The 26,335-nt window shown below is 44.2% G+C and overlaps 4 protein-coding genes and 2 long non-coding RNA genes across 8 annotated transcripts in view; 1 reads left to right on the plus strand and 5 right to left on the minus strand.

The window, feature by feature from the left end:
• Positions 1-2,264, minus strand: LOC109520467 (uncharacterized protein C7orf26 homolog; the record flags this gene model as incomplete). The annotated part of the gene is made up of 6 exons (XM_019877701.1): positions 2,195-2,264; positions 1,529-1,729; positions 1,227-1,448; positions 966-1,131; positions 87-364; positions 1-12 (listed from the first exon to the last, which is right to left on the minus strand). Coding segments are annotated over exons 1-6 (894 nt in total), but the record flags the coding sequence as incomplete, so codon positions are not given.
• rgs11 (regulator of G protein signaling 11) overlaps positions 1-10,755 on the plus strand; it is a 20,872-nt gene extending 10,117 nt beyond the window's left edge. The window contains exons 1-18 of one of the 3 annotated variants that reach the window (XM_019877871.1): positions 2,917-3,126; positions 4,284-4,380; positions 4,554-4,604; positions 5,752-5,858; positions 5,954-6,005; positions 6,359-6,417; positions 6,513-6,589; positions 6,680-6,761; positions 7,928-7,996; positions 8,260-8,283; positions 8,419-8,480; positions 8,825-8,938; positions 9,029-9,144; positions 9,267-9,354; positions 9,441-9,579; positions 9,903-9,985; positions 10,074-10,200; positions 10,400-10,755. In XM_019877871.1, coding sequence (XP_019733430.1) covers positions 3,064-3,126; positions 4,284-4,380; positions 4,554-4,604; positions 5,752-5,858; positions 5,954-6,005; positions 6,359-6,417; positions 6,513-6,589; positions 6,680-6,761; positions 7,928-7,996; positions 8,260-8,283; positions 8,419-8,480; positions 8,825-8,938; positions 9,029-9,144; positions 9,267-9,354; positions 9,441-9,579; positions 9,903-9,985; positions 10,074-10,194 — 1,404 coding nt within the window. In that variant the 5' untranslated portion in view covers positions 2,917-3,063 and the 3' untranslated portion in view covers positions 10,195-10,200; positions 10,400-10,755. Of the gene's footprint in view, positions 1-2,916; positions 3,127-4,283; positions 4,381-4,553; positions 4,605-5,751; positions 5,859-5,953; positions 6,006-6,358; positions 6,418-6,512; positions 6,590-6,679; positions 6,762-7,927; positions 7,997-8,259; positions 8,284-8,418; positions 8,481-8,824; positions 8,939-9,028; positions 9,145-9,266; positions 9,355-9,440; positions 9,580-9,902; positions 9,986-10,073; positions 10,203-10,399 lie in introns of those variants that run through there. The other 2 variants (XM_019877868.1, XM_019877869.1) reach the window with 2 other exon arrangements.
• On the minus strand, positions 9,006-12,274 carry LOC109520563 (uncharacterized). The gene is made up of 3 exons (XR_002169200.1): positions 12,041-12,274; positions 9,172-9,291; positions 9,006-9,096 (listed from the first exon to the last, which is right to left on the minus strand). It is a non-coding gene; the product is annotated as an uncharacterized LOC109520563 (long non-coding RNA).
• A 271-nt stretch (positions 12,275-12,545) lies between these two features.
• pgap6 (post-glycosylphosphatidylinositol attachment to proteins 6) lies at positions 12,546-19,157 on the minus strand. The gene is made up of 13 exons (XM_019877867.1): positions 18,977-19,157; positions 18,430-18,616; positions 18,138-18,339; positions 17,699-17,829; positions 17,360-17,625; positions 16,649-16,983; positions 16,482-16,578; positions 15,931-16,045; positions 15,528-15,667; positions 15,144-15,322; positions 14,922-15,068; positions 14,711-14,827; positions 12,546-13,856 (listed from the first exon to the last, which is right to left on the minus strand). The coding sequence occupies exons 1-13, from the start codon at positions 19,029-19,031 to the stop codon at positions 13,509-13,511; spliced, it is 2,319 nt and encodes a 772-aa protein (XP_019733426.1). The 5' UTR covers positions 19,032-19,157; the 3' UTR covers positions 12,546-13,508.
• A 68-nt stretch (positions 19,158-19,225) lies between these two features.
• LOC109520561 (leucine rich adaptor protein 1-like) lies at positions 19,226-21,396 on the minus strand. The gene is made up of 3 exons (XM_019877875.1): positions 20,623-21,396; positions 20,159-20,343; positions 19,226-19,947 (listed from the first exon to the last, which is right to left on the minus strand). Exons 1-3 carry the CDS (start codon positions 20,818-20,820, stop codon positions 19,539-19,541), a joined length of 792 nt encoding a protein of 263 aa, XP_019733434.1. The 5' UTR covers positions 20,821-21,396; the 3' UTR covers positions 19,226-19,538.
• A 4,049-nt stretch (positions 21,397-25,445) lies between these two features.
• The window catches only part of LOC109520465 (uncharacterized), a 3,476-nt gene continuing 2,586 nt past the window's right edge, over positions 25,446-26,335 (minus strand). Inside the window, exon 3 of the long non-coding RNA XR_002169186.1 lies at positions 25,446-25,816. This is a non-coding gene — a long non-coding RNA (uncharacterized LOC109520465). The remainder of the gene's footprint in view (positions 25,817-26,335) is intronic.

Genomic DNA, 26,335 nt, shown 5'->3' on the forward strand with positions numbered 1-26,335 from the left:
GAGCATAAAGACCTAATAAAAAATTTTAAAAAAGGATGACATCACGCATGCATGGATGTACACACAACAAATGAGAAGACACTGACCTGAAGGACACTCAGATGGAGTGCCGAGAAAAGGCCCGACACTTCCTGCTCACTCTCTGAGCTGCAGTGTACGGACGCCTGCTTCTTGTCCCTCCTGTATCCCAGCGGGGCTTTGACGCACCAGCGCACCAGCCCACCGAGAGGTGTAAGATCAAGTGAGCTGACTGGTTGGCTGCCAGATAGGGGCGTGTTCAGGAAGGTGACCAGAACGATGCGGGGGTCCTCTTGGATCCATGACACAATCATCTGGAGGAGCTCTAGAGGAGGAACGAGCTCCTCTGAAGGACAAAGAGCAGAACACAAATTGGCGTAGTTTAAAAGAGGGACTTGAGATTCAATTCTAGGGGTCGATACGTATCTGGAAACATAGGCTGTGATATGATACTAGAATGGTACATTTTCAAGTGAAAAGATTCTATGTGATGCACTCACATCTTTTAAATCAAACATTTGTTTTGTTTTTCTTGACGCCTCTATTCAAGACAAATAAATTATTTTCGGGCTTTATTTTCATAGACAGTGCATGTGGCACGCCACGTAAGGTGTTCGGTGAATTTTCTTTTGCATACCCCCGGCGCACCTGACAAGCTGGAGGCGGAAAGGAGGCAATTTTTTAGACCAGCTAAAAGCAGATCTAAGTTGTGGCGCAGGTCGTGCACTGCCATTTTGGTGCATTTGATTCGGGTGCAGGCAGACAGATTCGTGGATGTCATCGGATTTCATCCATGAATATGTCGACAGTGTTCATCAATGAATCATTGTAGAAATCACTTCATTGATTGCATTATCATCATCAACTTTGAGATGATAATGCACCCTGCCTCACCCTGACATATACGAAATATTTGATTTTGTTCAGCATTTTTTCAATGCCCAAACCTGACGTGAAGTCATAGAGGGTGGTAACAGCAGTGATGAACTGGCAGCAGAAGCGTGGACTGGCACTGTGGATATTCTGTAGGGTGGGCACGGAACCTGGCATCATACTGCAGTAGTCATCCACCAGCACCTGTGCCAGGCGCACGCAGTACGCGCGATGGGTCCTCTGGCAGACATACACAGATAGAGATGCAGCAGTAAGAAAAAATACGCACAGAGAGTCTCAGCTCAGCAAGTGTGTTTTAGCGCTAGAATGCTGACCTGCAGCCAGAACGCGGCACATTCTAAGATGGGAACTCTGCCGACAGCAACTGCCATGGAGACCAGCTTGCCTAGCAGTCCCATGCGGCTGTCATCTGCCTGGTTCCCTTGGAGGCTGAAGAGGGCGGAGAACATGAGCTGACGAACAGTATCACGGCTCTGCTCCTGGAAACAGCTGCACATTATCTCCAGAAGCTGAAGCTCCTGAAGTGCACTCATTCTCTGAGAGAAAATAACATGTGTATCAGCTTCCTGTTTTGATATCAACGTGGTGCGTGGACTGTTTTCGCCTCGTGCCTTACCCTGGTCAGTGCGCTTCTGTCCTTTGGTGCATGCAGAATGAATTCCTCAACCAGCTCCAAGGTCTTCGTGTCTACTTGGGGAGGCTGCCTACCCGATTGCACCAGGTTACTGATGTAGATGTCCAAGTGGTACAGCAGCTCCTTGGCGGCACTCAGCACATCACGAGGCAACAAGGACTGACGTATGTCCCCCATCTCTACCTGATGGACCCACAAAAAGAATTTTACAAACTTCTCGCTCCAGTAGAAAGAACCAGTATGGCTTTGTTATTCATGTTATTTCCATACATGGTAGCAGCTAGTCGATATTTGAGAATGATCATGGTCAACGTGAGCTTATCTTGTAATTTGAGCCCATGTATTGTCATCCATTGTTGTTGAAATTTCAAGTCTGATGTGTCCATCATGTACTGAGTGACATTGGGGATTAACGGCAATAACAACCCAGAATCCAGTACGCACTCTTGGAGAATGCATTCTTCCCAATATGACGAACGAATAAATCCAGATGCTCACATTCAAGTATTTAGGTGCGTGAGCTTATCTTGTAATTGGAGCCTATGCATTGTTATCCATTGTTGTTGAAATTTCAAGTCTGATGTGTCAATCATGTACTGAGTGACATTGGGGATTAACGGCAATAACAATCCAGAATCCAGTACGCACCCTTGGAGAGTGCATTCTTCCCAATATGACGAATGAATAAATCCAGATGCTCACATTCAAGTATTTAGGTTTAAAACTTCGTTTGGTATGAACACTTTCTAAGTGAGTCCCAGAGAGTCGGTCATCCTGCTTCGGCTAATGTTAGCAAATCAAGCTAACGTCAACGTTGTCCATTACACAAAAAAAACACTTGCGCATTAATTACTGATAGAGCAGTAAAAGATATATCAAGTGAATTGAAATAAGATCTCACCTCGGGTGAAATTACCGGATGAAGATACGAGTGATTGGCCTCTCAACATCGCCGAAGCAACTTCCTAGTATTCTACGGAAGCGTCTGTGGAACAAAACAGTTGCTTTCCCCACACCGGGCATGGAGCAGCGGCAAGGTTCGTTGTGTAATCAGCCCGAAATGGGAGTACAGTAGAGTTGGTTATTATTAATTATTTATCATTACAAATAGAAATAATGACAACAATATTATAATTGTTGTACTGTATTTAGTAGTGGTGGTACTAGTAGTTTTAGTCTGTTTATTGATTGATTACATTATAATAACAAAACCATAGGAACTAGAATTTTTTGGGGGGAGGGGCGGGGTTTGTTGTGTTAGGTTGCCAATAAAACTAAAATGTACTGTATGAAAACACGTCCCGTTATTTTCTCCCTCTCTTGTATCGAACATTTTATCTATTCAAATCACTTTGCCGGCATCCTCTAATCCGCTTTTATCGCCACTGGGGTGCGCGTGATGGCAAAGAGAAAAAAACGTGCACGCTTCTCTGCGCGTTCGCGCCGCCATCACTTAACTCTCTCGCACTTGATGCCGTCCCATGGACTAAGTGGAGCTACCCCAAAGTGCACGCAAGATGACCATCAGCACCCTGGCTAGAGGAGGCTGCCACCGGGAACAAATGGCATGTTTCCGAAAGGTACGAATGACCTTTTTTTTATTCCAGGATTTATTGTCTGTTAGCAGGAAGAGTAGTCAAGAGTTCTCTAGACTGTCACCTGAAAAATCAGTGCACAATATCCAGATGCACGACAACAAAATGTCTTTGAACAATACACAGAATCATAGAAATGATCATAGAAATTATGATGAGTTAAATTAATGAAATTATAATTTTGATTTCATGTGATTTTCAATGTTAAGTATAAGGTGAAACTGGTACTTGAGCAAATCTAATACAATTTGACAGTGATCCAGTAGGGTGATTTTAATCTTTACATTTCAATTAAGATTTTTTTTTAAAAGAAAGTTTTCTTATGATAGTACACACACATTTGTCTTATGTAATAGGTTAATTGAAAACCATACAATAACAGTTGGTTGCTATTTTAAAAAACTGGAAAGGATGTTTTAACACATTTAAAAAAAAAGGTAATTCGCTTGATATTAATAGGGTTTTGCTGCAAAAAGGTGAAAATAATGCAGTTTTATAAGCCATGCACTGTACATAAAATACCACAAAACTATACAGTGAAATGAATCATTTAAATACAAATTGTGCATCCCATGAGTAAGTTCAGATAGAAATATCAGCTTTTGCTCAGAGTGAGTGTTTGAATCGGATGATTTAAGCCCAGTGAGGTCTGAGGAGGTCACCAGATGGCATCAACTAATGCTTAATGGATGCAAATCATTAGACTGACCGGATGGATTCCACTGTTCTAGTGTTTATTGTGGAGACCCTGCAGCGATCCCCGACGTGTGTGGCCAGTAATTCTGCTGCAGACATCCACTGTGATTGACAGCAATACATGGCAATTTTATAACATCGTGGACAAAAAAAGGAAACAGGCCATGTTACTGCTATGCTCAAACGTCATCTAATGGATATTTGCTTTCTTCTACACCTAAAGTCATGATCTGATTGCCGAATTCCACTGCACTGTATTAACAAGTGATGACATGACCCCCGGGATGATACTGAATGTCACCCGGTCTGACCCCAGTGCAATTAAAAACCTGCTTGGATGAAAAAAAGTCATATAGGGATGGAGTATTTCACCCGCATAGCTCTCTATTTATTACGTCCCGCATGGTGTGTTTGACTTCCACGTATGTGTGCGCCTTAACTTCCAGATGGAGAAGGTGATTGTGGCTATGCAGGACCCGGACATGGGCGTGAAGATGAGGAACCAGAGGCTCCTTATAACGGTCATCCCACACGCCATGACAGGTGTGCGTGCGTGCGTGCGCTTGGAAATGCCCGCTGCAGCATGTTGGTCCCGCTGCTCATGCATAATGCAGCCGTGAATTTTGGAGAACCGTATGCTTTGCGAAGAGCAGGCGAGGAGGAGCTTTGTCCTCTTATTCCCTCTCTTCTTTCCCTCCTGTCTCGTGACTTTGCAGGCCGTGACATCATCGAGTGGCTCATCCACAAATACAACATAGGCGAGGAAGGTGAGGAGCTCATCAGAACCTCAGAGTGGTATTGACAGTTAATTCAAAGATTTTTTTGGGGGGCAACCTGTACTCAGTTATTTGACTAAAAAAAAAACAAAAAACAAAAAACAACTCACCTATTCACTGTTTTTGTGCCATGTCTGATATAAAGCGCCATGCTGTCTACAGTATTTTAAACACTTTATTTTGGCAAGCCATAGCCTATAGGCAGTCTTATTAAAAAAAAAAAAAAAAAAAACCTCACCTATTCACTTTTTTGTGCCGTGTCTGATATAAAGCGCCATGCTGTCTAGTCTACAGTATTTTAAACACTTTATTTTGGCAAGCCATAGCCTATAGGCAGTCTTATTAAAAAATAAATAAAAAAAAAAAAAAACTTATCGGGCAGGCAGGGCTCGGTCCCGATTCCCTCCAAAGAGCAGAGGTTGACTGTTTTGTACTGCTGATGCGTTGTTGTGTGTGTTGCCTGGATACGGTGCTCGTCCTCTCCAGCTGAGTGGGAGAAGTCACTTTTGTGTGTCGTGAGGTTGTTGTTTCCAATAAGCAGGAATGCGCACCCCAGAGATTACAAGTTTGATTAACTCACCGGGTGACCTGACTTGATTCAGATCCCATGTGGAGACTTTTCACCCTTGGGGAATCTTTACGGTTGCTCAACTCAATTAGAGGCTGGAAAGAAATGCGGTGCGTTGGCCTCTTGTAGGAAGGAAAAATACATCGGGGACTGATTAAATGACATTGCATAGGTTATTGTTATTTTTAGTAGTAGTAGTAGTAGTAAGAATAAAGTAAAAATAATGTACAGTGGAACTTTAATTTAACGGTCTAAGAGGGAGAGGGGTTGAGAGCAGATTGTCCACAGTACCAGTCCTGAGGTCCTAGGTTAAAAACTTGGTTCCGACCTTCCTGCATGGAAATTGCAATTTCTATGGTTGAGTGGGTTTTCTACGGGTACTCTGTCTTCCTCCCACATCCCTGAAACAAGCATGGAAGGTTAATCGAGCCCAATGTTTTCCACAGTGTCAAAAAAATCTGCTCATGCTTGAGAAGTTTATTCAGATGCTGTACTTGTATTGAGCACATACGATAATCCAAATCATCTGAGGGATTGGTGCCTAAAGTGACGGGTTTGTGACTCCTCCAGAGGCTCTGCATCTTGGAGGCATGCTGGTGAGGTTTGGCTATATTTACCCTCTCAAGGAGCCCCGATTGCTTGTGCTACGTCCTGATGAATCGCCCTACCGTTTCCAGGTATGTTTTATTCCTCATCCCCTCCATCGGCATGGATTCATTTGGACGAATCTCACCTCCAGTGAGGACTGACTTGCAAAGGTTGTCTTTTTCAGACTCCTTACTTCTGGACCAGTACTAGATGGCCTCCCTCTGAGCTGGACTATGGTGAGTAAAGACTGACATTTTCATGAACAAATCATGAACAGCATTGACAGCAGTGCACATGGATATCGGAAACAAGATGTTACTAGGCTTACTTCTAGGGTGCAAATCATGAACAGCATTGACAGCAGTGCACATGGATGGGGTTTTCTTTCTTTTGGTATTTTGCCCGACCAGTAGAATTCAGCGTCATGGGGCGTTTGCGCCGTTGTGGATGGGACGTAGCCGTCTCCCAGCTTCAGATTTTACAGCTTTCTTTTCCCAAGATTTTATCACACAGTATGAAGCAATGATGACGTAACAACATTCATCAGTCACCCATGATTGTTTTCTCCTGTTTCGTTTGACCCCATCAGCAATCTACTTGGCTAAAAAGAACATCAGAAAACAAGGAGAGTTGATGGAATACGAAAAGGTAAGACATACAACTTGGTTTGTTGGGTTCTCTATATCAAGGAGTGGTGTTTATTACGACGGTCAGATATTTGGCGATTGGCTCCGCCTTTTCAGGAGAGGTACAGTGTGTTGCACAAGAGGATCAATCACACCTGGGATTTTGTGGTGATGCAAGCCAGAGAGCAACTCCGGTACACACACACATTGATATGCTATAACACACACACGCGCGCGCACACACGCACGCCTGACCAGAACCTCACAGTGTATTTGTTGTGTAGGGCATCCAAACAGAGGCGGAAGGCGGACCGTATTGTTTTGGAGTGTCAGGAGCAGGCTTACTGGCTCGTCAACAAAACACCGGTAGGTTCTCTCTCAGATCGACTGTACTATGTTAGCGTGTTATGCTATTAAATCCTATGTTATGCTTTAACCTGTTATTTATCCTGACATAAACTTTTTTTTGTTTGTTTGTTTGTTTTTTTGCCATCTCCCTAAGATGCTGGCCATGCTAAAATGGCCAACATCCTCCATTAAACAGATCACGCAACTATGCTTTAACCTGTTATTTATTTATCCTTACATAAACTTTTTTTTGTTTGTTTGGTTTTTTTTTTGCCATCTCCCTAAGATGCTGGCCATGCTAAAATGGCCAACATCCTCCATTAAACAGATCACGCAAAATCATGAAAACTATCCATGATTAAAGAATTCCTATATTCAGTGTTTGGTCTAAACCAAGTGTCAATTTGATCAAAGAAAAAAAAACATACATTGAAATTCAATGGATGCGCAAGTGTATTACATAAGCAATACATAAGTAATCCCATCAAATATTTGACCATGTTTTTACAGTTCTATATACGCGGAATTAGAACCTCTTGCCTACCTTATACAAAGTCAAAGGACACTCTAATGTTCAGCTTCCAGCCATTCTGCCTCTCGCATGAAATATTCAACCCATCTGGTAAAAGCTTCAGCTGACAGCTGGTGGAGGAACACAGAGGAAAATCAGAGTGTGAGCGTGGGCGGGGCGGGGGACAATATACATTACGTTATCCAATATATGATGGCTCTTCAGTTGTCATACTCCTCTCCTTCCATGATCTTAATAGAATTGAAAAGGGGGGGGGAGTGCAAGAAGGCATTAGGAGGGGGTTGTGAAGGGAAGGGGTGATGGCGAGTTCCTGTAAAATGCAAGAGGGAAGCTGAGGACAAGCCATTGGGGGAGGGACTCCATCCCGTCTTGCCTTTATGAATTAAGAACGAGGGAACGGGCAAAATGAAAGGGTAACTTGGGAATCAAAAGTCCAAGCCAGTGGCGTGGAAAGCTCAGAGCGAGCTAAGTGCTCACTCGCATGCCTTTTGTCCTAACACACACACACACACACACACACACACACACACACACACACACACACACACACACACACACACACACACACACACACAGACACACACACCCACACACACCCACTCAGACAAACACACACTCTATTAATGTGCTGATACTCATTGTTTTCTTTCAGCCCGGGGTGCATAATGTGCTGGACATGGGTCTGGAAAGGCCAAGCAACTGCAATTTACGAGTCACACTGGTCAGTGGAGGCGTCACAGATCATTGTCCTACATCCTGTTTTGTACTTGTCAAATGTAATGCTCAATCTTATTTTCCCCTGATTTTGCTGCCGCTGTTGTTTCAAAGTAAGTGTCCGAATCATTCCCAATAAACAAATAAATACATAATTGTAGACTACGCACAAACGAAGTACAATACTAGGTATTACACGATACTTTACATTTTTAGTCTTAATTGATGTTCTTCATACTTTTACCTGTGTCTTGTCTTGAACAGATGTAGAATAGCGATTACTACAAAAGAGAGGTAAACATCGCGCATCATTTCCACACTTTATTAAGCATGTCCAACAAAGTCTAGATTTGTTCACGTGCTTTGTGTGTGTGTGTGTGTGTGTGTGTGTGTGTGTGTGTGTGTGTGTGTGTGTGTGTGTGTTTACAGATGGAAACGTGTCGAAGGGCTCTCGGAAGAAACCGTGTCAAGTCCTCCATCTGCCTGGAGAGGTGCGTAGTGCACTAATATCCAGGCGCGCGCGCGCGCGCGCGCACACACACACACACACACACACACACACACACACACACGTAGACGCATCGAATGAGCCGTGTTCAAATAGACGCACGCTCAAATGGATGTGAAATCTCAGGATCAGAACTTTGCTCCTTCAGTACACGAAGTACACAAGTACACGTTCGCGTAGGGAAGGCTTAGCGCTCTCGCTGGAAGAGCCACTAATGGATGCTTCCTGGGGCAAGTTGGAATTAGAGACCATTAACTCCTATGATCTGAAGCGCTAATACAATAATACACCGTGTGTGTGTGTGTCTGTGTGTGTGTGGATGGGCAGTTTTTTGAAATTCAGTGAGCAGTACCAGAACCACGATCCCATTATGCAGGGTTGTCTTCCCAGTAATCCCTGGATCTCCGACGACACCGCACTTTGGATCATGAATGCGGACATGTGAGACCACACACACATTCACCGTAGTCTGAACGCTCAACACGTTCATGTTGCCAATGAATATAATGGATGTCGTGTTTCTGCGAGTAGCGTGCCCACCCCGACACGCCTCCGAGTGGAACGTTGGAGCTTCAGCTTCATGGCACTTCTCATTGACACTATGGGGAGACGGCAATTCATGACTTACCTGGAGAAAGAATTTAGTGGTGAGAGAATATGGTGGCAATCCCTACTTGGTGTCGTTTCGTGTGATACTTTCACTCCATCCAGTGTCGAATCGTTTGTTGCTTCCAATCACACAGAGCAATTGTTTTCTCTCTCTCACCAGCGGAGAATTTGTGTTTCTGGCAGGCCTGTGAGGACGTTAGACATGGAGAAAGTTCCAAGATCATCGAGAAGGTGGAAGAAATATACAAGTAAGAACACAGCCCCACAAACACCCCCACACAAAAACAATATTTTGGTGCTTTTAGTGTCAATTGAGCTCCTGAATGTGAAACAGAAACTTCTTGGCGCCCGGAGCTGCCCGCTGGGTGAACATTGACAGTAAAACCATGGCGACGACTTTGGAGGGCATCCAACGGCCTCATCGCTTTGTCATGGATGACGCGCAAATGCACATCTACTTCCTCATGAAGAAGGTTTGGGCTGTCGGCTTGAATATATTAGCAGATATAAACATGAAATGAAAAACTATTGACAGAACGATGTATTTCTTAATGATTCCTAGTCTGTAAATATACATTGACTGATTCATAGAGCGGCCAGAAATGGAGTTAACACAACTTGTTTTGCAACATAAATAGCAATGGACTCAGAGTTTAAACCTGAGGGACACCACTCTGAGTTTTAAATAATATGTATAATCAGAAATGTTTACATTTTAAAACTTTGAATTAAGAAAACAACTTTTGCTCATGTTTCCGGGTGTCCTTGTTGGCTCTGTGTGTGTGTGCTTGCATAGGACTCTTATCCCCGATATCTCAAATCTGACCTTTACAAGAACATGCTGGCCAGAGCTATTATTCCACAGGAGACAAAAAAAAGGTGAATATGCGTCTTCGCACGGTTGTTTAGGAACACCGAGTCATGCCCTTAATACCTTCATCCGTTCTCTGACCTTCCACCTTGTCAGTGTGTTCCCCTTTATGAGGAGACAACGGCACTCGAGCCCCTCCCCCGCCAAGGCTGTTACTCAGGAAGACGGGCTCGCCAAAGGGTCTGGGCAGGCAGGTACCAGCTCTGCGGCCGTCTGATGCCAGGTTAAAGCACTAAAAACAAGTCACCCTTGGTCTCATTCGTGTCTATGTGGTCAACATAGTAAATGTTCTCATCTTGGAATGCTGATTTCAGTTTCCTTCATTGCTCCGTTGGAGGGGGGCATTGGCAACTGAGACTGCAATTCATTTTCCGTCCTTATCTATGGTAACATTTTGTCCTCCATCTTGTCGCACAACACAGCAGAGGTGGACACATCGGTAAATGTTGCTGGTCCGTCATTCGTCATTCCCCAGCGGCCGGGGCCAGACGTCCATCATCGTCAGTCTGTCATTATTTCTAGCCGCAGCAAATCTAAAATTGTCAGTTGGTCTCTCTGCCATCGTTACTTTAACCGCCCTACCCATCATCGATAAATGACAGTTTCTCACCACTATTTTAGGACCGACATATTTTCATCTTCTTCCACAACTTAACACGTCACACGCATTTATAATGTAAGCGCCGTCGGTAGTTGAATAAGGAAAGTGTTAAAGTAATGAGTGCACAGCTGTAGATGTGTGGCGGCTGGAATAAAAAGCAGTGAAGTCATTCAGTCAAACATTGGTGACTGAATGACAGTCACAGCACAATGCTGTTGACAATCTATTTGGGATAGATAGATAACCTTTATTTGTCCCACACTGGGGAAATAGATAGATAGATAGATAGATAGATAGATAGATAGATAGATAGATAGATAGATAGATATTCTCTCTATGACAACACAATATCCAGAGTATGTATGACAGAGACATATAGCCTGTTTGTGGAGCACCATAGCTTTCTATCCACACGCCACATGAATCAAATTTAATACCAAAAGCACCAGCAAGTTAATAAAAGAGCTTTCAGTGCTTTTACAGCATTCCCCATCATATTCGTTGTGTGTTCTCTGAGCCATGAAATGTTTTTCTTCTGAATATTAATCCTGGAATCATTATTGGTTTTTACTTTTTTTCAATCATCATCTTATTCTTTTTAGGTAAAACGATTCATCCTAGAGATGTGCATTCTGTAATTAGTTTGGTTCATATATATATATATATATATATGCTTGTTTTAAATCTTCATTTGCTTTGCTTGAGCATGTTTGCATCCCAATAAAAAAAAAAAAATCTGCATTCAATGTTTTGCTGTGCGCCCCATTTTGTGTGATTACGGTAAATTTGCGATTATTGGCCCAAAGATTCACAAACTCGGGAGCTTGCCGCGCGGTCTCTGCGTCGTCCAATAATATGACGTACACTAATTCAGTCTCGCTCACGCACACAATCTTTTAATTAAGAAATATCAAAATGGTGCGGGCATCTACAAGGGAGGTTTTCGGGTCTCGGTAGCTTCGTGGAACATGAAGAAAGTCAATCCAAATTCACCGTGCACTGTGTACGTTGTACACTAATCACGCGGCAATTCTTCAAATTCAAATTAAGGAGCACAGCGATTCAAACAGAACAAAGCTTAACTACTTACCAAATATTTATGAGAAATCCACCAGTTTCTACCAGGCATACGTGAATAGCAACGTGAATTACTTTAAAGGGGGGGGGGGCATCCTGGGTATTTCTACCCAACACTTTCTTGAAAAGACGACGAAAGGACGAAAGACTATACAAATACTGTACTGTTAAGGGTCGCGTGGGAACTTTGCGTTTCAGGCTCACCGACTCCCTCTACTGACTGCCATCGGTCAAGTTTAAACGGACAGAAAATTTGGAATTTATCTCGTTACCCCTTTAATAGCGCAGTGGTCTTTAACAGACACCACCTCTTTTGTGTGAAAATGGATGACCACAGCAAACTCCTAAATCAAGCAAAACTGCGTCCAAAGGAGCGGGCTCTTACCAGTAGTCACGCCACTTTCTCGGCTGCATTCATGTAAGTCTTATCGTGGGGTATTGCAGTCCTTCTGGAGCATTGTGCACGTGCTTCCGTATTTTTTTTTTGTTCCGGGGAGCTCCGAGCTTCATATTGACTGCGGACAAGTTTCGAGGCCGCCGAAGGTTTATATGCATTTTCTTGACAATAGAGTTTTAAGTACCTTTACCTGCCATTTTACTGTAGGACAAATGTAACGTTCCTGTTCTTTGCCATTTTAACCAGACAACCAAACAATAAACCGTTCCATCAGCGATACAGTACTAAGCACTTAGTCAGCTTTACAGGACCAGACGAGTGTGTATCAATTTTATAAATGGACTCGAGCGATTGCACGTGGATCCACACAACGAACGTGTTTTAACGCTTTCCACGTTTCTGAGGATTAGGATAATCTGCTTCTCTCCACTTCTCATTTCATCATCGTCGCATATGAATGTGTGTTGAACAAGAGGAGAAACAAACATCTGAATGAATTAAAGACCCCCGGCACTTTTTTTTTTTTAAATCTGAGTGAACAAAACAATCCCACAAAACGCACAATGCTGTTGACTACAGATTTATGTTTGCTGCTTTGTAAATCACACATATACAAAAAGTAATTGTGTTCAGGGAGGTAGAGGTTCACTGACCATTACATGCCATTCTCTCCCATAAACATGGACAAAAGGCAGCCTATGATGATCATAAGGAACAAATGATTGGTTTGAACATCTGAAGAGCAAAAAAATCAGTGCGGTGAAAAAACCCAAAATAAGGAGTGCATATAATTTATATAAAACAACGGAGGTATGAAACAAAAACACACGACACTTGGAAAAATGGGGAGGCACATGTACAGTTGTTCTCCTTTACATACCCCAAGTGTTCGTAAACTTATGAGCACAACTGTAGAGCACACGCATTTACATTCAAGTTTTCCTTTGAGTAGAAGGTCAACAAAATGCCCATAAATCCTAAAAGCGAATGACTGTTCAGAGTTGCAGGGAGCCTGTCCCAGCAGACAACTTGCTAAAGGCAGACAACGCTCGGACTGGTTGCCAGTTGGACCGTGCACACAGAGAGATATTTGCATTCACACCATCACTGAGCAGGAATTTCACTTATTAAAATGATAGAATTTATAAATATTTGGAGCATATATTATATCGACTACCAAATACAGTTCATAAAAGAGCGACACAATCAATATGTACAAACCTCTGGCCGGGCTACCTGAATTTATATGTCTTCACGCTAAGCTGGATCAGGAGGTAATGGAATGAACATGTCATTTTAAGAGGTCTGCAAAATTACCTTTTATAAGGACAGTGTTTAAAGGTGATTTAAGAAAAGAAAAACGCAGCAGGTTGATGCTAATGAAGAAAACATTGTAGAAGCAGATGCTCCATTTTTAAAGTGCATCTTGTGTGAGTGTTACAGCAGTTTGACAGAATCACCGTGTCAGCGTCACATGATGTTGTGACGTTGTGTCATCTTTGCTACTCTGGCACAGCGTATACCCACAAATGCGAGGAGTCCAGCGCCACGTCCAATCCGGCCGCCATCCCGCCGTCCAGTTGCCATCAGCCAGGCTCCTGTCACGGGGCGGGAGCAGGAACAGCACACAGGAGGCCACAAGGATGTGCCAAATGGAATGCGTGTAGAAGTAGTTGTCCTCCGTCTCAGCAAATATGTACAAGCTCACCCCGATGAGAGCACAGAGTATTCCGGGGATGAGGTAGAAGACCCATCGCCGCCAGGACGGCGGGTAACATTGGCGACGCGTAACTCCTCGGTACACCTGTCAACACATAAAAAGGACCGCATTGGCTGGCTGATTCGGTCCAATTGACACTGACGAAAACAATCGAGGCATTTGGGGATGATATGGGTCATTCTTACCAAATCATAAAATGTGGAGGCAACATTTAAAAGCAATGGTCTCTCGACACACAACACCGGAGCCTCGCCGCTCGGGTAGCAGCCAGCGTGGCGTGGGCCGGGGGGTACCCGGCTGCTCCCCTCCTGCCTGCCAGTAGCATCTGCTTGACTCAAAAGATGAAGCCATGCGAGTACACATGGACCATCACCTAAACTCGGAAACTTCCAAGGCTTTGTACGATTGCGAAGACTCACCATTCTCGTTCTCCCTATCTGCTGTTGTGACAGTTGCAAAAAGCACTCCTGGCACTTGATGGGGATCTGTAATATTCAACCTGAATTATCCTGCACGTGTTTCTCATTGTTGATATTTTCCTCAGATGTTAATTCACTGCTCATGTTATCACTGCTCTCTTTTAAATCCTTTGCCCGCCGCTACTACCATCGTGCGAGCATGGCTGCGTAAACAAACGCGTGCGGGCATCAGTCACGTGACGTTCGGAGCTCGATACCCTCTGCTAGTATAAAACTGGAAACATCATTGACACACGGGCTAAGTGAAGACAATACAATTTTTTTCGGAAGGGAGTTGAGCTGGAATGGATGAAATGCATTTGCGTTCATTTTAAGGCGGAGAGACAATTTAGGAGTGTCTTGACTTACAAGCCAGGTCAAGTACAGACTTCATTTCATCTCTCAAGGTACAACTGTATCACTCGTCTTTCAATTTCTGCCCTACACGAAAGCCGAGACCGGCTGTCGTGCGCCCCTTACCCAAACGGCGGCCATGATGATTATGGCGGACAGGATGGGGCCCAGCAGGTTCCACAGACCTCTGCGGTCCAGCTGCAGTGACATCGCGATCAGCAGAGTCCCAAGAAGAAACAGAGTCTACGTACACACAAACAGAGAAGCGCAAGCCACGTCTAAATAGCCGAGGAAAACACGAAGCCGCGACGCAACGGCGGAAGGTTCGTCGGCTTACATATTTCACTGTTTTCCCGATGCGGGCCATGCACAAAACAGTGACCCATATGGAACAGACGGACCCCAGGAAGTCACAGTACTGGAGGGTGTCGTAGCTCATGATGCACAACGCGGCTATGCCGGGCTGGTCACAGGCGTGGTAGAACTGTCGAACGTAAAAATGAAATTGTCAAAATTGCGGCCCAACTTTATCATCGACGACCGTGCGTTTGAGCGTTACCGTAGAAAAGAACATGGTGAAGAGGTAAACGGACGCCTCCGTGAAGTAGAAGCGCCTGATGGCCAACGAGATTACCGGCAGGAAGCTGAGGTTGCTGAGGGTGAGCAGCAGAGCGGCTACGACTTGGTGGGTCGACGACAGAGCTGTTGAGTGGTCGGTGCAGCTCCAACCCCTCCAACCTAAACGCACGAACAAAGGAAGGCTGAATGATTTTGAAAAGTAACCAAATCGTGGTGATTTCCTCAAATATTGCGATTTAATCTGTAGAATTTTTCTAGGAGCTCTTCCCATGTATTTTTCAAATTGACACGTGTCATGAAACTGCTTTGCAGTTTGGAAAGTGAAGAGTTGAAGTGAGAGGAATGCCTTTTGTTTCCGTCGTACCAGACTTGCACACACAGGAGCTGTACAGGTAGGTGGAGGACCTGAGCAGTCTGCATTCGCCAAATGAGCCACAGTCCTCGATGCAGGCGTTGACGAAAACTTTTGGGTCCACGTACACGGTCGACACATTGCCGCACCCACTGTTGCAGCGACACAAAACAAATGTAATTTTTTAAAAAAATGAGCTGCAACATATTTAAAAAAAAAAAAAAAAAAACTCAAGCAAGACCAGCAACAAAGGTTCAAGTCTTGGCACATTATGATTTCCCACATATGTTACTGTCATCCCATTCATTTTTAAGGTTTGACAAAAACTGCGCCACAACTTCAAAATGTCCGACTTATTTTCCAAAGCGCGTTCGTGTTATGTCCCCGTCTATCAAGAAACGCAAGTGCTATTTACCCGTCGCACTTGAGTTGCAGGGTGAGGTACCACGTTGCCGACAGAGGAAAAGGCAGCCGGATGAGAGCTTTGGGAAAACTGGTGCTCACATTCACGCCATACCCTTCAAACAAATCTGTAGAAGCATACAGAAGGGTCTTCAGGTCAACTCAAACTCAAATGGCAAGTTGTTTCCATCACCTGGACGCCTTCGGCACGAGCCTGTTTAGAGGGAGCCTGTAACTTTGGATTTGTCTCCTCCAGATGTGGATTAAAAATCTGATGCTTAAACCGGATATTTACCAATGCCGCGTAAATGGACAGGGTGGACAATTGCAGACAGGAGTATATAGTGGAACGTGGAGGTTACCCTCACTGAAATCATACTACCGGTAACCAAACGATACGTAGCATTTATTACTTTCTTTTATTCCTTCATTTCTCTCTCTCTCTCTCTCTCTCTCTCTCTCTCTCTCTCACTTTCTGTGTGTGTGTGTGTGTGTGTGTGTGTGTGTGTGTGTGCGTGTGCGTGTGCGTGTGTGTGTGGGTGTGTGTGTGTGTATGGGTGGTACCTGTGTGGCATTGTAGGGAGTTGCTGACTTGGAGGATTGGCGCTAGGGGAGTGAAGCAAGCCACCACAGTGCTGCTGTTCCCTGGAGTAATATAAGTCTACAAAGCAAAGCAAAGCCAAGACTTCCCCTCATGCGCAAACAGGACGATGCAATTTCCGAACACTTACGGTGTTGAGTGTGAGCTGCAGGTTGAGTGTCCCGCCGGTAACCTGCGCGGGTAGAGGGTATGTGAGGAGCGTGGGGTGGCTCGCTCTGACGCTGACATTGGGTCCGGTGACTGGAGCGAATCGGAGCGAGAGAACGTCGGTCTCGTCATACAGGACCGGGATGCTCCATACGCATGCAGAAGGCAACAAATTCAGCAACCGTGACTGATCGCCGAAGGCGACGCCCTCTATCGCCACAGCGGAGCTGTTGCTCGCTGATGAGGAGGAGTTGTTGTTGCCGCGGAGACCGGCGCCATCATCGGCCGAAAGACCAACGCTTTTCGGCTTGCACGCCACTGAAACACAGCGAGAAATCAATTGTACATTTTGGTTTTGTTCACTCAGTCGTCGTTTTTTGAAGTTTCCATTTTGTGTCAAAAGGACACCAAAAATAAATGATCCAATCCCATCATAAGACTTTTTTTTTGGTACCCAATGGATGGAGCTAGACACACTCTCATGTGGCAGTTGACTTAAAAGACAAAAGAAATAACCTTCCCATTTTTACTTGCGCTCAAAAGCTACATATCAAGTCGAGAGAAATTTGTTGTTTATGCTAGCTTACACAACTCTCACCCTCCTGCCGACACACCCAGTAGTAGAAACACGAGTCGCATCAAAGTTCACAAGTGTAAATCACACTCGGGCGTACGCGGCATTTGCGTATATTACCTGAGTAGTTTGATTCAATGTTGAAAAACACTGTTTGGTTGTCCCGAATGCTCTCCACGACAACGCGTAACCAGGTGTCCCAAGGCGGGTTGGCAAGAGAAGCGGAACACCTGAGCCCATAGCAGTTAACTCTTGCGGGATTGCGGAGCAGAGAGTTTGAGCCCAGGCTGAGGGCCAGAGAACAGTTTGCACTTCCCGCGGCTTCTGCTGTCGAACAGCCATCCACGGAGACGGAAAGAGACGAGGAAAACTGTGGAACATACAACCTAAGCAAACAAAAACACGGCACATAAACTCGAGTTAGATGACCACACACTTCATCACACGCTGACTTCATACTTAAGGCGTGCGGGTTTGTTCGGGGCGGCCGTCTGATTTTTGAGCTTGATTCCCGACTGTATAATGGGTGTGTCGATTGCTCTCCTGATGGACAGCTGAGGCTGGAAAAAGTAGGAACACGATGGGAAACCCTGAAAAATAATAAGATACAGAAAAAGTGAGGAGATGTTGCAATATATATCAGCTTACTTTGCTTTCGGACTGAGAGAGGACGGGCACGTGTTTTAATTGACGTTAATGCCGACCAGCCAGTCTATCAACTACTTGCTCTGGTGGAACAGGTCGGGCTTACAAAAATAGACAAAAATAAATCCTCTCACATAGCTCACTATCGTAAACAAAACACTAGAAATACCTTTCATCATGATGAAGAGTTGCACATAAAAAATAAAAAAAAAGTTATGACAAGTGTACAAGACAAAGTAATATGTGTGCAGACCTTCTGCTCAATGCGGCCATCGTTTTCAGGCAAGTGGGTGGCAACAAACCATTCCCCGGGTGCAGGATAAGAGACGTTCAATGTTGCTGAGCTGAGCGAGGTCACTGGGAGTAGCAGGGAGTAAGGAGGGTTCCACAGTGTCATGTTTGGAAAAGCTGTGTCGGTTGGGTTTATTACCGGAGGAGCACCGTGTCGTATATGGCTACAAAGAAAAAAAAAAAAAAACATGAGAGAATGATACTTGGATGCAGCAGGCAATGCGAGAAGTCGAGAGAATAAATAAGAGTCTTACATGGAGACATTCCGCTCTCTGCAGTGAAAGCTGTGGCCCTTGACTACAGTGAAGACCCAGCTGGCGATGGCAGTGTCATCTGGTATATGAAACTTTTGCAACCTGGCGTTGCCATACCAATCATACTTGGACAACTTTTGAGCTGGCTTGGACGAGAGTTCTGACACGAATGTCACCTCCCCCACATCTGTGATGTGTTTGCATGTGGGGGGGGAATTTTTTTTTTACATACAAGGTATTCAGTAGACAAGACTCAAGGTAATACGTACATAAAATTTCATTATGTGACAAATGTTGAGTTTGTAAACGACCTTTAAGATTTCATTCACATCGTCTACTAGCCATTATCATGTAACAATGTGATTCAACTTTTTAAACACGGAGGTAAGATACATATGCAAATAGATATTTAGCATCCCAAATCTTAAAAAGTCAAAATTTTAAAATTAACACAGTCAGCGCTCTGCTTTGATTGTGCACTTGTGCCGTGGAGCTTAGCCAACTGGCTAAAGTGCCGTCGGCCCCCACCAAATGATTTCGTGCTTACCGTTTCCAAATGTCGCCTTTGCGAGGGCCAAGAAAAGGACAAAATAAAGTGCCATTTTCTCGTCGCGACTGTCCGAACCATTACATTGTCCCTTCGACCAACCTCAATGTCAAAGCGGTCTATTGACCGACGCTCTTGACTGTGTGCTCCACTTCCTGGTTCCTCTCTAAATACGTGACGTCATTAGCATCGCTTTACGTCACACCTCAGCGGGACAAAATGGTCTTATCCAAAAAATTCATTGCTCTATACAATTTTGGAATTATTTATTGACAAAGCAATATTAAAGTCATGATTGCACGTGTGAGTTGTGGATGTTGATCATTTGAATATGAGCAGTGAGGGCTGAATCGGTCTCTGTTTTCTAGCCACGCAGTTCAGAAGGATATGAGAGTCGCCGCTTGAAATTGAAATGGATTTACATGAGACAGGAGAAGTCAACCAATCTCTTTTTTTTCGCATTTACAGAACTGTATATTAATTTATTCACGACAATACAGGTTGCATTTTTTTTATCGGACCCAAAAATAGGCTCACATTACAGAGGTATGTATTTGACAGATCATAAAAATGTCACATCATCCTGTGACTCTATCCAGCACCACTGAGCATCATACCCAAACAAAACCGCCATCATCTTCTCCTCCTCCTCTGCTATGCTGTAGTGAGTTTGTTGCTTTGTCTCTTGTGACCCTTCAATAAGGTCAAAGCTGTTACAGCCGAGATGAACTTCTTTAACTGGGTTGGCATCCTCCTTCAGGTCCTGTGAAGGCCGAGCTTCTGAATCCTGGAGTTGGGACACTTGGAAGTCGGTCTGAGCTAAACAGTCTGTGGATGGGCTGGACTCTTGCCTTGGATTTTCAGCACAGCTCCGTAGATGTGAGTGGTCACTGTCAGTGTGCGATGGATCTGATGGTACTTGACTAAAGCTATCAGGCAAATCTTTGGGATACGTTGACCTTGGAATGTCCCTGTTAGAGAATTAGGAGCGCATAATCTTCAGTGAGGCATGAGCGCCAAAAACCAAAGCACAGTTGAAGCAGTTATACGTACGAGGTCATGTGGTTCACTGACGTGTTCCAAATAACGTGTTCCAGTATCTCAAATCAATTTTCCCCCCATTGAAATTCATTGAAATAAAAACATAATATTTGTATGAATAAATGTCTCCAAACACTGCACCTGCATGGAGATAGCGAGTGTGCATGCTCCTCTACTGCCACCAGGCTGCTGATACTTCCTGCCAGGCTGCTGTCACGACTGGCCGAGGTGCTCCGCTCCGTCATGAGCCAATGCATGGACTCTATACCCTCGTGCACGGCGACCAGCTGGCGTAGAATCCTCACGTCCGCGGAGCGCATCCACCTCTGAATGGACAGTAAAGACTGCAGTAAAATTATAGTAGTGACGTTCAAAAGGGAACGTGTTTGTGCTCTTTAACTTACTGAGTTTTTTTTTTTAGAACTGTGTTCTAAAAACCTGAAACGGTTTATGACAATTGCGATCCTTCAGCGGTGATGTAACTGACAAAATAACGATGCTACATAAGGTAGCCAAATTACAATTGAGAATTGACCCAACAGCTAGTTTGCTTAACTGAATGAACTTCAATTTCATCATATGAAGATAAAGAAAATCCTCCTTACCATCTCTTTTTTAAGGTTGCTCAATTTGTTGGCAAAAGAATCTCCGAAAAGGTAGTTTTGGTCCTCTATCTCACCATCTTCCGAGTCTGCGGCGTTCCTCATCCAAAGCAGAAGACTTTCAGGTATTTTACGGCCAACCTTATTTTCCAGTTCCTTCAAAACTGGAAATGAAACATTTACAAAAGCCTCCTCTGTCATGTCGCACTGCTGAACAGTCTTTTTCACCTCCAGCTATTGATAAAAGATGGATTTGTGAATGTTTTAGCTACCAGTGTAGCAGTTAGCTCCTCAGCAACATCCTACCACATCCTACATGCGCATACATGTTAGGCTCACGAATTCTCACAGTCAGCATGAAAAGAGCAGTAAAGGAAAACTATAGCGACACTGTCTCCATGCGTTGACGCCACAGAGGTTGCTGGTTTACGCAGGGGGTGGGAATGTTCTTTGTGTGTTAGCCAAACAATGGCGGGAGTTTCATTCCGCAGGTCACATTCAGAAGCTTCATGACGCCGTGCCGCTCGTGTATGGGAGCGATCATGTGACCACACACCTGCTGCAATTGCCAATAGTATGACATGCGGTCAGGACACATCATCTATTGACACTGTGTGTGTGTGTGTGAGTGTGTGTGTGTTAATTACACAAAATGAAGTGTATTTAGCTGTTTGAGATGTTAGCCCAGGGATGGGCAATGTATGGCCCGCAGGCCACATCGTACCTGTTCTGTTCTTTAATCTGGTTGACTGAGCAGTTGGATTATCAAGAGTTGTTGATAAAAATAAAAAAATAGTATAATGTACAATAAAATTTCTGTTCAAGAAATTATTGGTTGAAACAATAAATTGTAATTCAGCGAATCATTAAAAAACTAATTTAAAAATCTGCATCTGCTATTCTGTTGTTAAAATAAACATTGTTCCATATTTTACATTCAATTATTATTATGATTAATTTGTGAGCCTCCTCCAGTTATAGTTTGCAATGGCAAAGCATAAAAATGATACAACGCATTCGCCAGCAGAGGGAGACAAACATTACTTTTTCCCAACTCAAACGTACAATAATAAACTGCTACAAGAAATGTACCGCTAGTCTTTGTCTCCTCGCTATTAAACTACACGGGCAAGTATTCACCGAAAGACAAAAAAAAAAGCTTTTGCTGCCCCATGATTTCAAAATTAGTTTTTGACCAAATTGTTGTGTATTTGTAATATGAGGCAGCCATTTGTTTGGATTGGCGCTTGTAACGGCCCTCCGAAGGAAACTATAACTTCGAGAGTCGTAAAACGCCACAGTCACATTTACTGTTCTGTGGCCACCAGTGGGAAGTTATATTATTGCAGGTGAGCAGAATACAAACCGCGATATAAAACTACAGTCAATGGCGACAGTCAAAATGCTCAAGACAATATAGAATTATTAAAGTACGACGGAAAAATGTAGCTTTTACTTGCCACGGTAAAACGTAATTATAACGAACAATGTGATTCTTCTTCTGGTTGTCAGTCGAATTAGAAGAGTGTTTCTTGACTGACTACTGTCCAGGAGTAACAGTGATTCACTCAAGGTAAAATACATTTCTTCTGATGCAAATAACATGGAGGCATTAGTATTCCACGCGCATGAGCTGACGGCAACATCTTTACAGGACACGGCGGAGCGTCTGTGGAAGTGGACATCTGCGGAGGCTGCCACTTGATGACCTTTGCTCGTAATTTACAACTGACGTGATCCCCATCGAAAGGATGGCCTGCCAACCGGATGAGGGGAGAAAAGGGCCTTTAGGGGGCAGCAGTCATCATCCATTTATGTTCGCAGGTGTTAGATGATGCTCTTAGGGTTGAGCGGTCAGACCTAATTTTTCCACCTCTGGGATTCGACTCATGTGGTCCAGCGCAGATTAGGTTGCACCGTCGTGGCAGTCCAACTCCGAGCAACCCTGAAAACTGAGCCTGGGTCAACACAATGAGTCATCGCCTCCACAATCACGTCATGTCAGTTTACGGGAGGTACTGAACTATTAGTTCCACCTCTTTTGGAACACTATACTTAACTGATATAATCAGAGACCAAATTTGTTCTACCTGACACAATGCTGTAATTTGATTGGAATGGAGGAGAGAGAGGGGAGAGGTAGACACATAAATTTACCAGAGAGGAAGGCAGCGACTCTGAGGTCAGTCTTACATGAGAAAGCGAGTAACCATAAAAAATGTGGCACACAGGGAGAATTATGGCTTTAATGACTCGCTGTCCCTAACTTCCAGTTTGAGGGAAATCATAAACCTGAGCAAACATTTCAAATGGGTTGAAAAAAATGTGCAGGTTGTTGAAAGGCCTTCATTATGAACATATAATATTTAACTGCATCTGTCTGTGCAGTTACAAGTGATTTAGGGGCAATCATAAAGAAGGTCGACGCTTATTTGGGCAGCTGTTCTGCCCGATTCCAGGTGGCAAAGTCCCTGACGTGCAAATGGCGCAGACAGAGGCGCGCAACGTCCCGCACAAATTAAATCAAACATGCTGGACCGCGATGACAATAAGTGACCATAAGGGTGCCCTCGCAAAAAATGCTATTTCAATATGTACAAGGTCAACAATGATCATAAATCCTCAACAAAATGATTTTAAACTCTCAACATTGATTCACAGTTAATGTTCACAGATGGAGAGACAGACGGAGAGAAAGATTGAATAATGGAAAGATATACATGCATGCATAGATGATACAAACATGATCCAGACAAAAATACATTGCATCCATCTATCCATCCACCCACCAAACCTATCCATCCATTTATCCATCCTTCCATCTATCTATACATCCAAACTCATCCATCCATCCATCCATCCATGCATCCATCCAAACCAACCAATCATCCATCCACCCACCAAACCCATCCAACCATCCATCTAACCAACAAACCCATCCATTCATCCATCCATCCATCCATCCATCCATCCATCCATCCACCCACCAAACCCATCATTCATACATCCCTCCATCCATCCAAACACCCACCCAAACCCATCATTCATACATCCCTCCATCCATCCAAACACCCACCCAAACCCATCCCTCCATCCATTGAATGCTTTACTCATATGAGTGTGCATATATTTGTATTCAAGGGGGAAAACTGGCTTAAGACGGTCTACAGAAGTCCACCGGAGAGAAATACTGCCATTTGACTGCACGATGACACTCTCCTCCCCAATTCCCCAATTTCATCCAAGCCCCCAAAAGAAGGATAAACGTGCACAAATTGGTCAGATGTCAGAGAGTGTCCGCTGCGCACCATTTGTTTCTTAGGAAGAATGTTTGAGAGCAAGCAGTCTGGAAAAGCAATCTGCATTCGAGAGAAAAATTAAAAGATTTCTATAAGGTTCTATTAAAGGGATTGATGTTGTTCTTTGCATCTGTTTCCATTTAGGAACCTAATGAGAGCTGAACTTCGTGAGAAACTAATCGCTGTCTTATGTACGGAGAGAAGTCCAAACACTTTCCCTGACTGTATAATGTCGACTTGACACGAAGCAAAGATCCCGGACCAAGTCCTCTCGTAACCGTGTCCGAAAATGCAAAGTCCTTCATTTTCTTTCAGTGACGGCAAACAGAATAGAATCCATCAAAGTGTGCTTGGCAGCGTACTAATCAAAAGCTTCCTGTTGCAATGACCGGCTTGCTAAAACAGATGACGACGGCGGCACCGCAGCGTTGGTGCAGCGCTTGATGGAACGCTTGATAGGAAAAGCCCAAAGGAGCGTGAGCCAGAGGCCACGGGGCCACTCGGTTCTAAGCCCATTAACATTCCTGAAAAAAAAAATAACCCCAGGGAACCTGATTGTTGAGACGTTTAACAGCACTTTCCTTCCAGTGCCCGGAAGAACGGCCAATCATCGATCACTGTGGCATCTATTTGAGCACTGTTGAAGAAAGAAAGAAAGAAAGAAAACAACAACGCATACATTTTCAAACCTTTTTGTCATTCCCTTTGCTTTCTATAACCATATTAAGATGTCATCTTTTCTGGTACGGTGTCATTTACGTTGCGTCACGTTTTGATTCAAACGTATTCCGACACTCGAGAACGGCCAAATCAGTGAAAGTTCAAACATGTCAGCTGGAGTGAGAGCTGCATATCGTGAAATGTATCTACTGTACTGACATCCGATAATTTGATCGGAAGCGAGGAAATGTTGTAAATCAGCCCGATTATCGGCGCGTGTAAACACTTTTCTAGGGTTTGTTAAAAATGGCAGAACAAATGATCAGCCTGCCGACAGCGTGACAACTGTAAAGTTTGGTGAAGATCCAGATATTTATGGACAATTCTGTGCCTTGAACCCTTCTGTTCCATATCTATCTGCGGCACGGACACGCTGAAATGAATTTCTTCAGTTTTCATCAGATGCCTTTGGAGATTGCGAGCGAGGCAGGCCCCTCGCTCAAATTCAACAGTGGTAACCTTTGACACCACAAACGTTCATCTGGATAAAGAGATAAAAGTTCCCACGGACAAACGGCAAACGCTTTAGAGAAGAACCTCTTCCCAGAAGGACTGTTATACAATAACTGCAAAGTTATCAACGCGCACGCCGCTGTACGTGTGATCCAATACTCGTCCGGATACTTTAATGGTTGGACTGCACAACTCGTGTATCAGATCTACTCTTGTTCCGAGAAAGTTGCTCTCCAATGAAAGCGTTTCTTGCGCAAGTTTGTGACGCCTTCATTTGTTTTCTTGAAGTAAAAAAAAAAATTCCAATCATAAAATGTCTTTCAAGCAAAGGTCACAAGAAACTTTTTTTTGTCCGGTTTTGTTTTTTGTCCGTTTTGTGATTCAAGCCTCGTGATTCGTGTGAGTCAACAGACAGCGTTGCCGTCGTTGCCAAATAGCTTTGCACCTCATTGTTTTGAATTGTGCATGCTTTTCTTTTACACACACGTCGACGTGGGACCTTTCCAACAGCTGACTAATGGATCCAGATGCAACACAATAGACCCCCCCCACCCCCCTGCTTTGCATAACTTAAGGCTTTCCCTTTGCCAAATATTTGAGGTTGTCTCCCCCTCACTTTTACTGAGTGTGTCATGTCGTTTGAGATAGAGATGGTGAGGAGACACAAACCACTGACAGCCTGGAAGCTGGAGCACAGCTTGGAGCCTTCAAGATAGGAGTAGAGCCTAACAACACGCACGCGCACACACACACACACACACACACACACACACACACACACAATGACGCACACATGCCAAGATGCCGGAGGTCACCCGTGACGGAGGGGACACATTAATATTGAGCTGAAATATTGCCTCGCCTGATTGGGTGATTTTTTCCGCTCGGCTCCCTCCTTAGTTGATCTTTCGGCGTCGTATATTCATCGCCGGAAAAGGTCACAGTGAGCGCCTGTCGAGTGACACGAGAAAGGAGTCGAACAACAATCCAAAGGCGTCTGGCGGTCGTCCAAAGGCAACATGGGGGTCCGGTGGGGATGGGGAGGAGCTGTGGGGGGGAGATTTTAGATTGGAAAGTAAATCACTCAAAGCTCGCAAGACTTTTTCTACCTTTTTTGTCTATTTTTCTGCCGTGTGTCAAGTTTCTCCCTCAGCTCTGTCTTTGCTTAGCGCGCGAAAACAGACGGAGCCCTTTGGAGGGCGCCTTTATCAACACCCTCACCGCCTCAACACCACAAAAAAAAA

This window comes from Hippocampus comes, unplaced genomic scaffold, assembly GCF_001891065.2.
Source record: "Hippocampus comes isolate QL1 unplaced genomic scaffold, H_comes_QL1_v1.1 scaffold317, whole genome shotgun sequence".
Taxonomy (NCBI): Eukaryota; Metazoa; Chordata; class Actinopteri; order Syngnathiformes; family Syngnathidae; genus Hippocampus; species Hippocampus comes.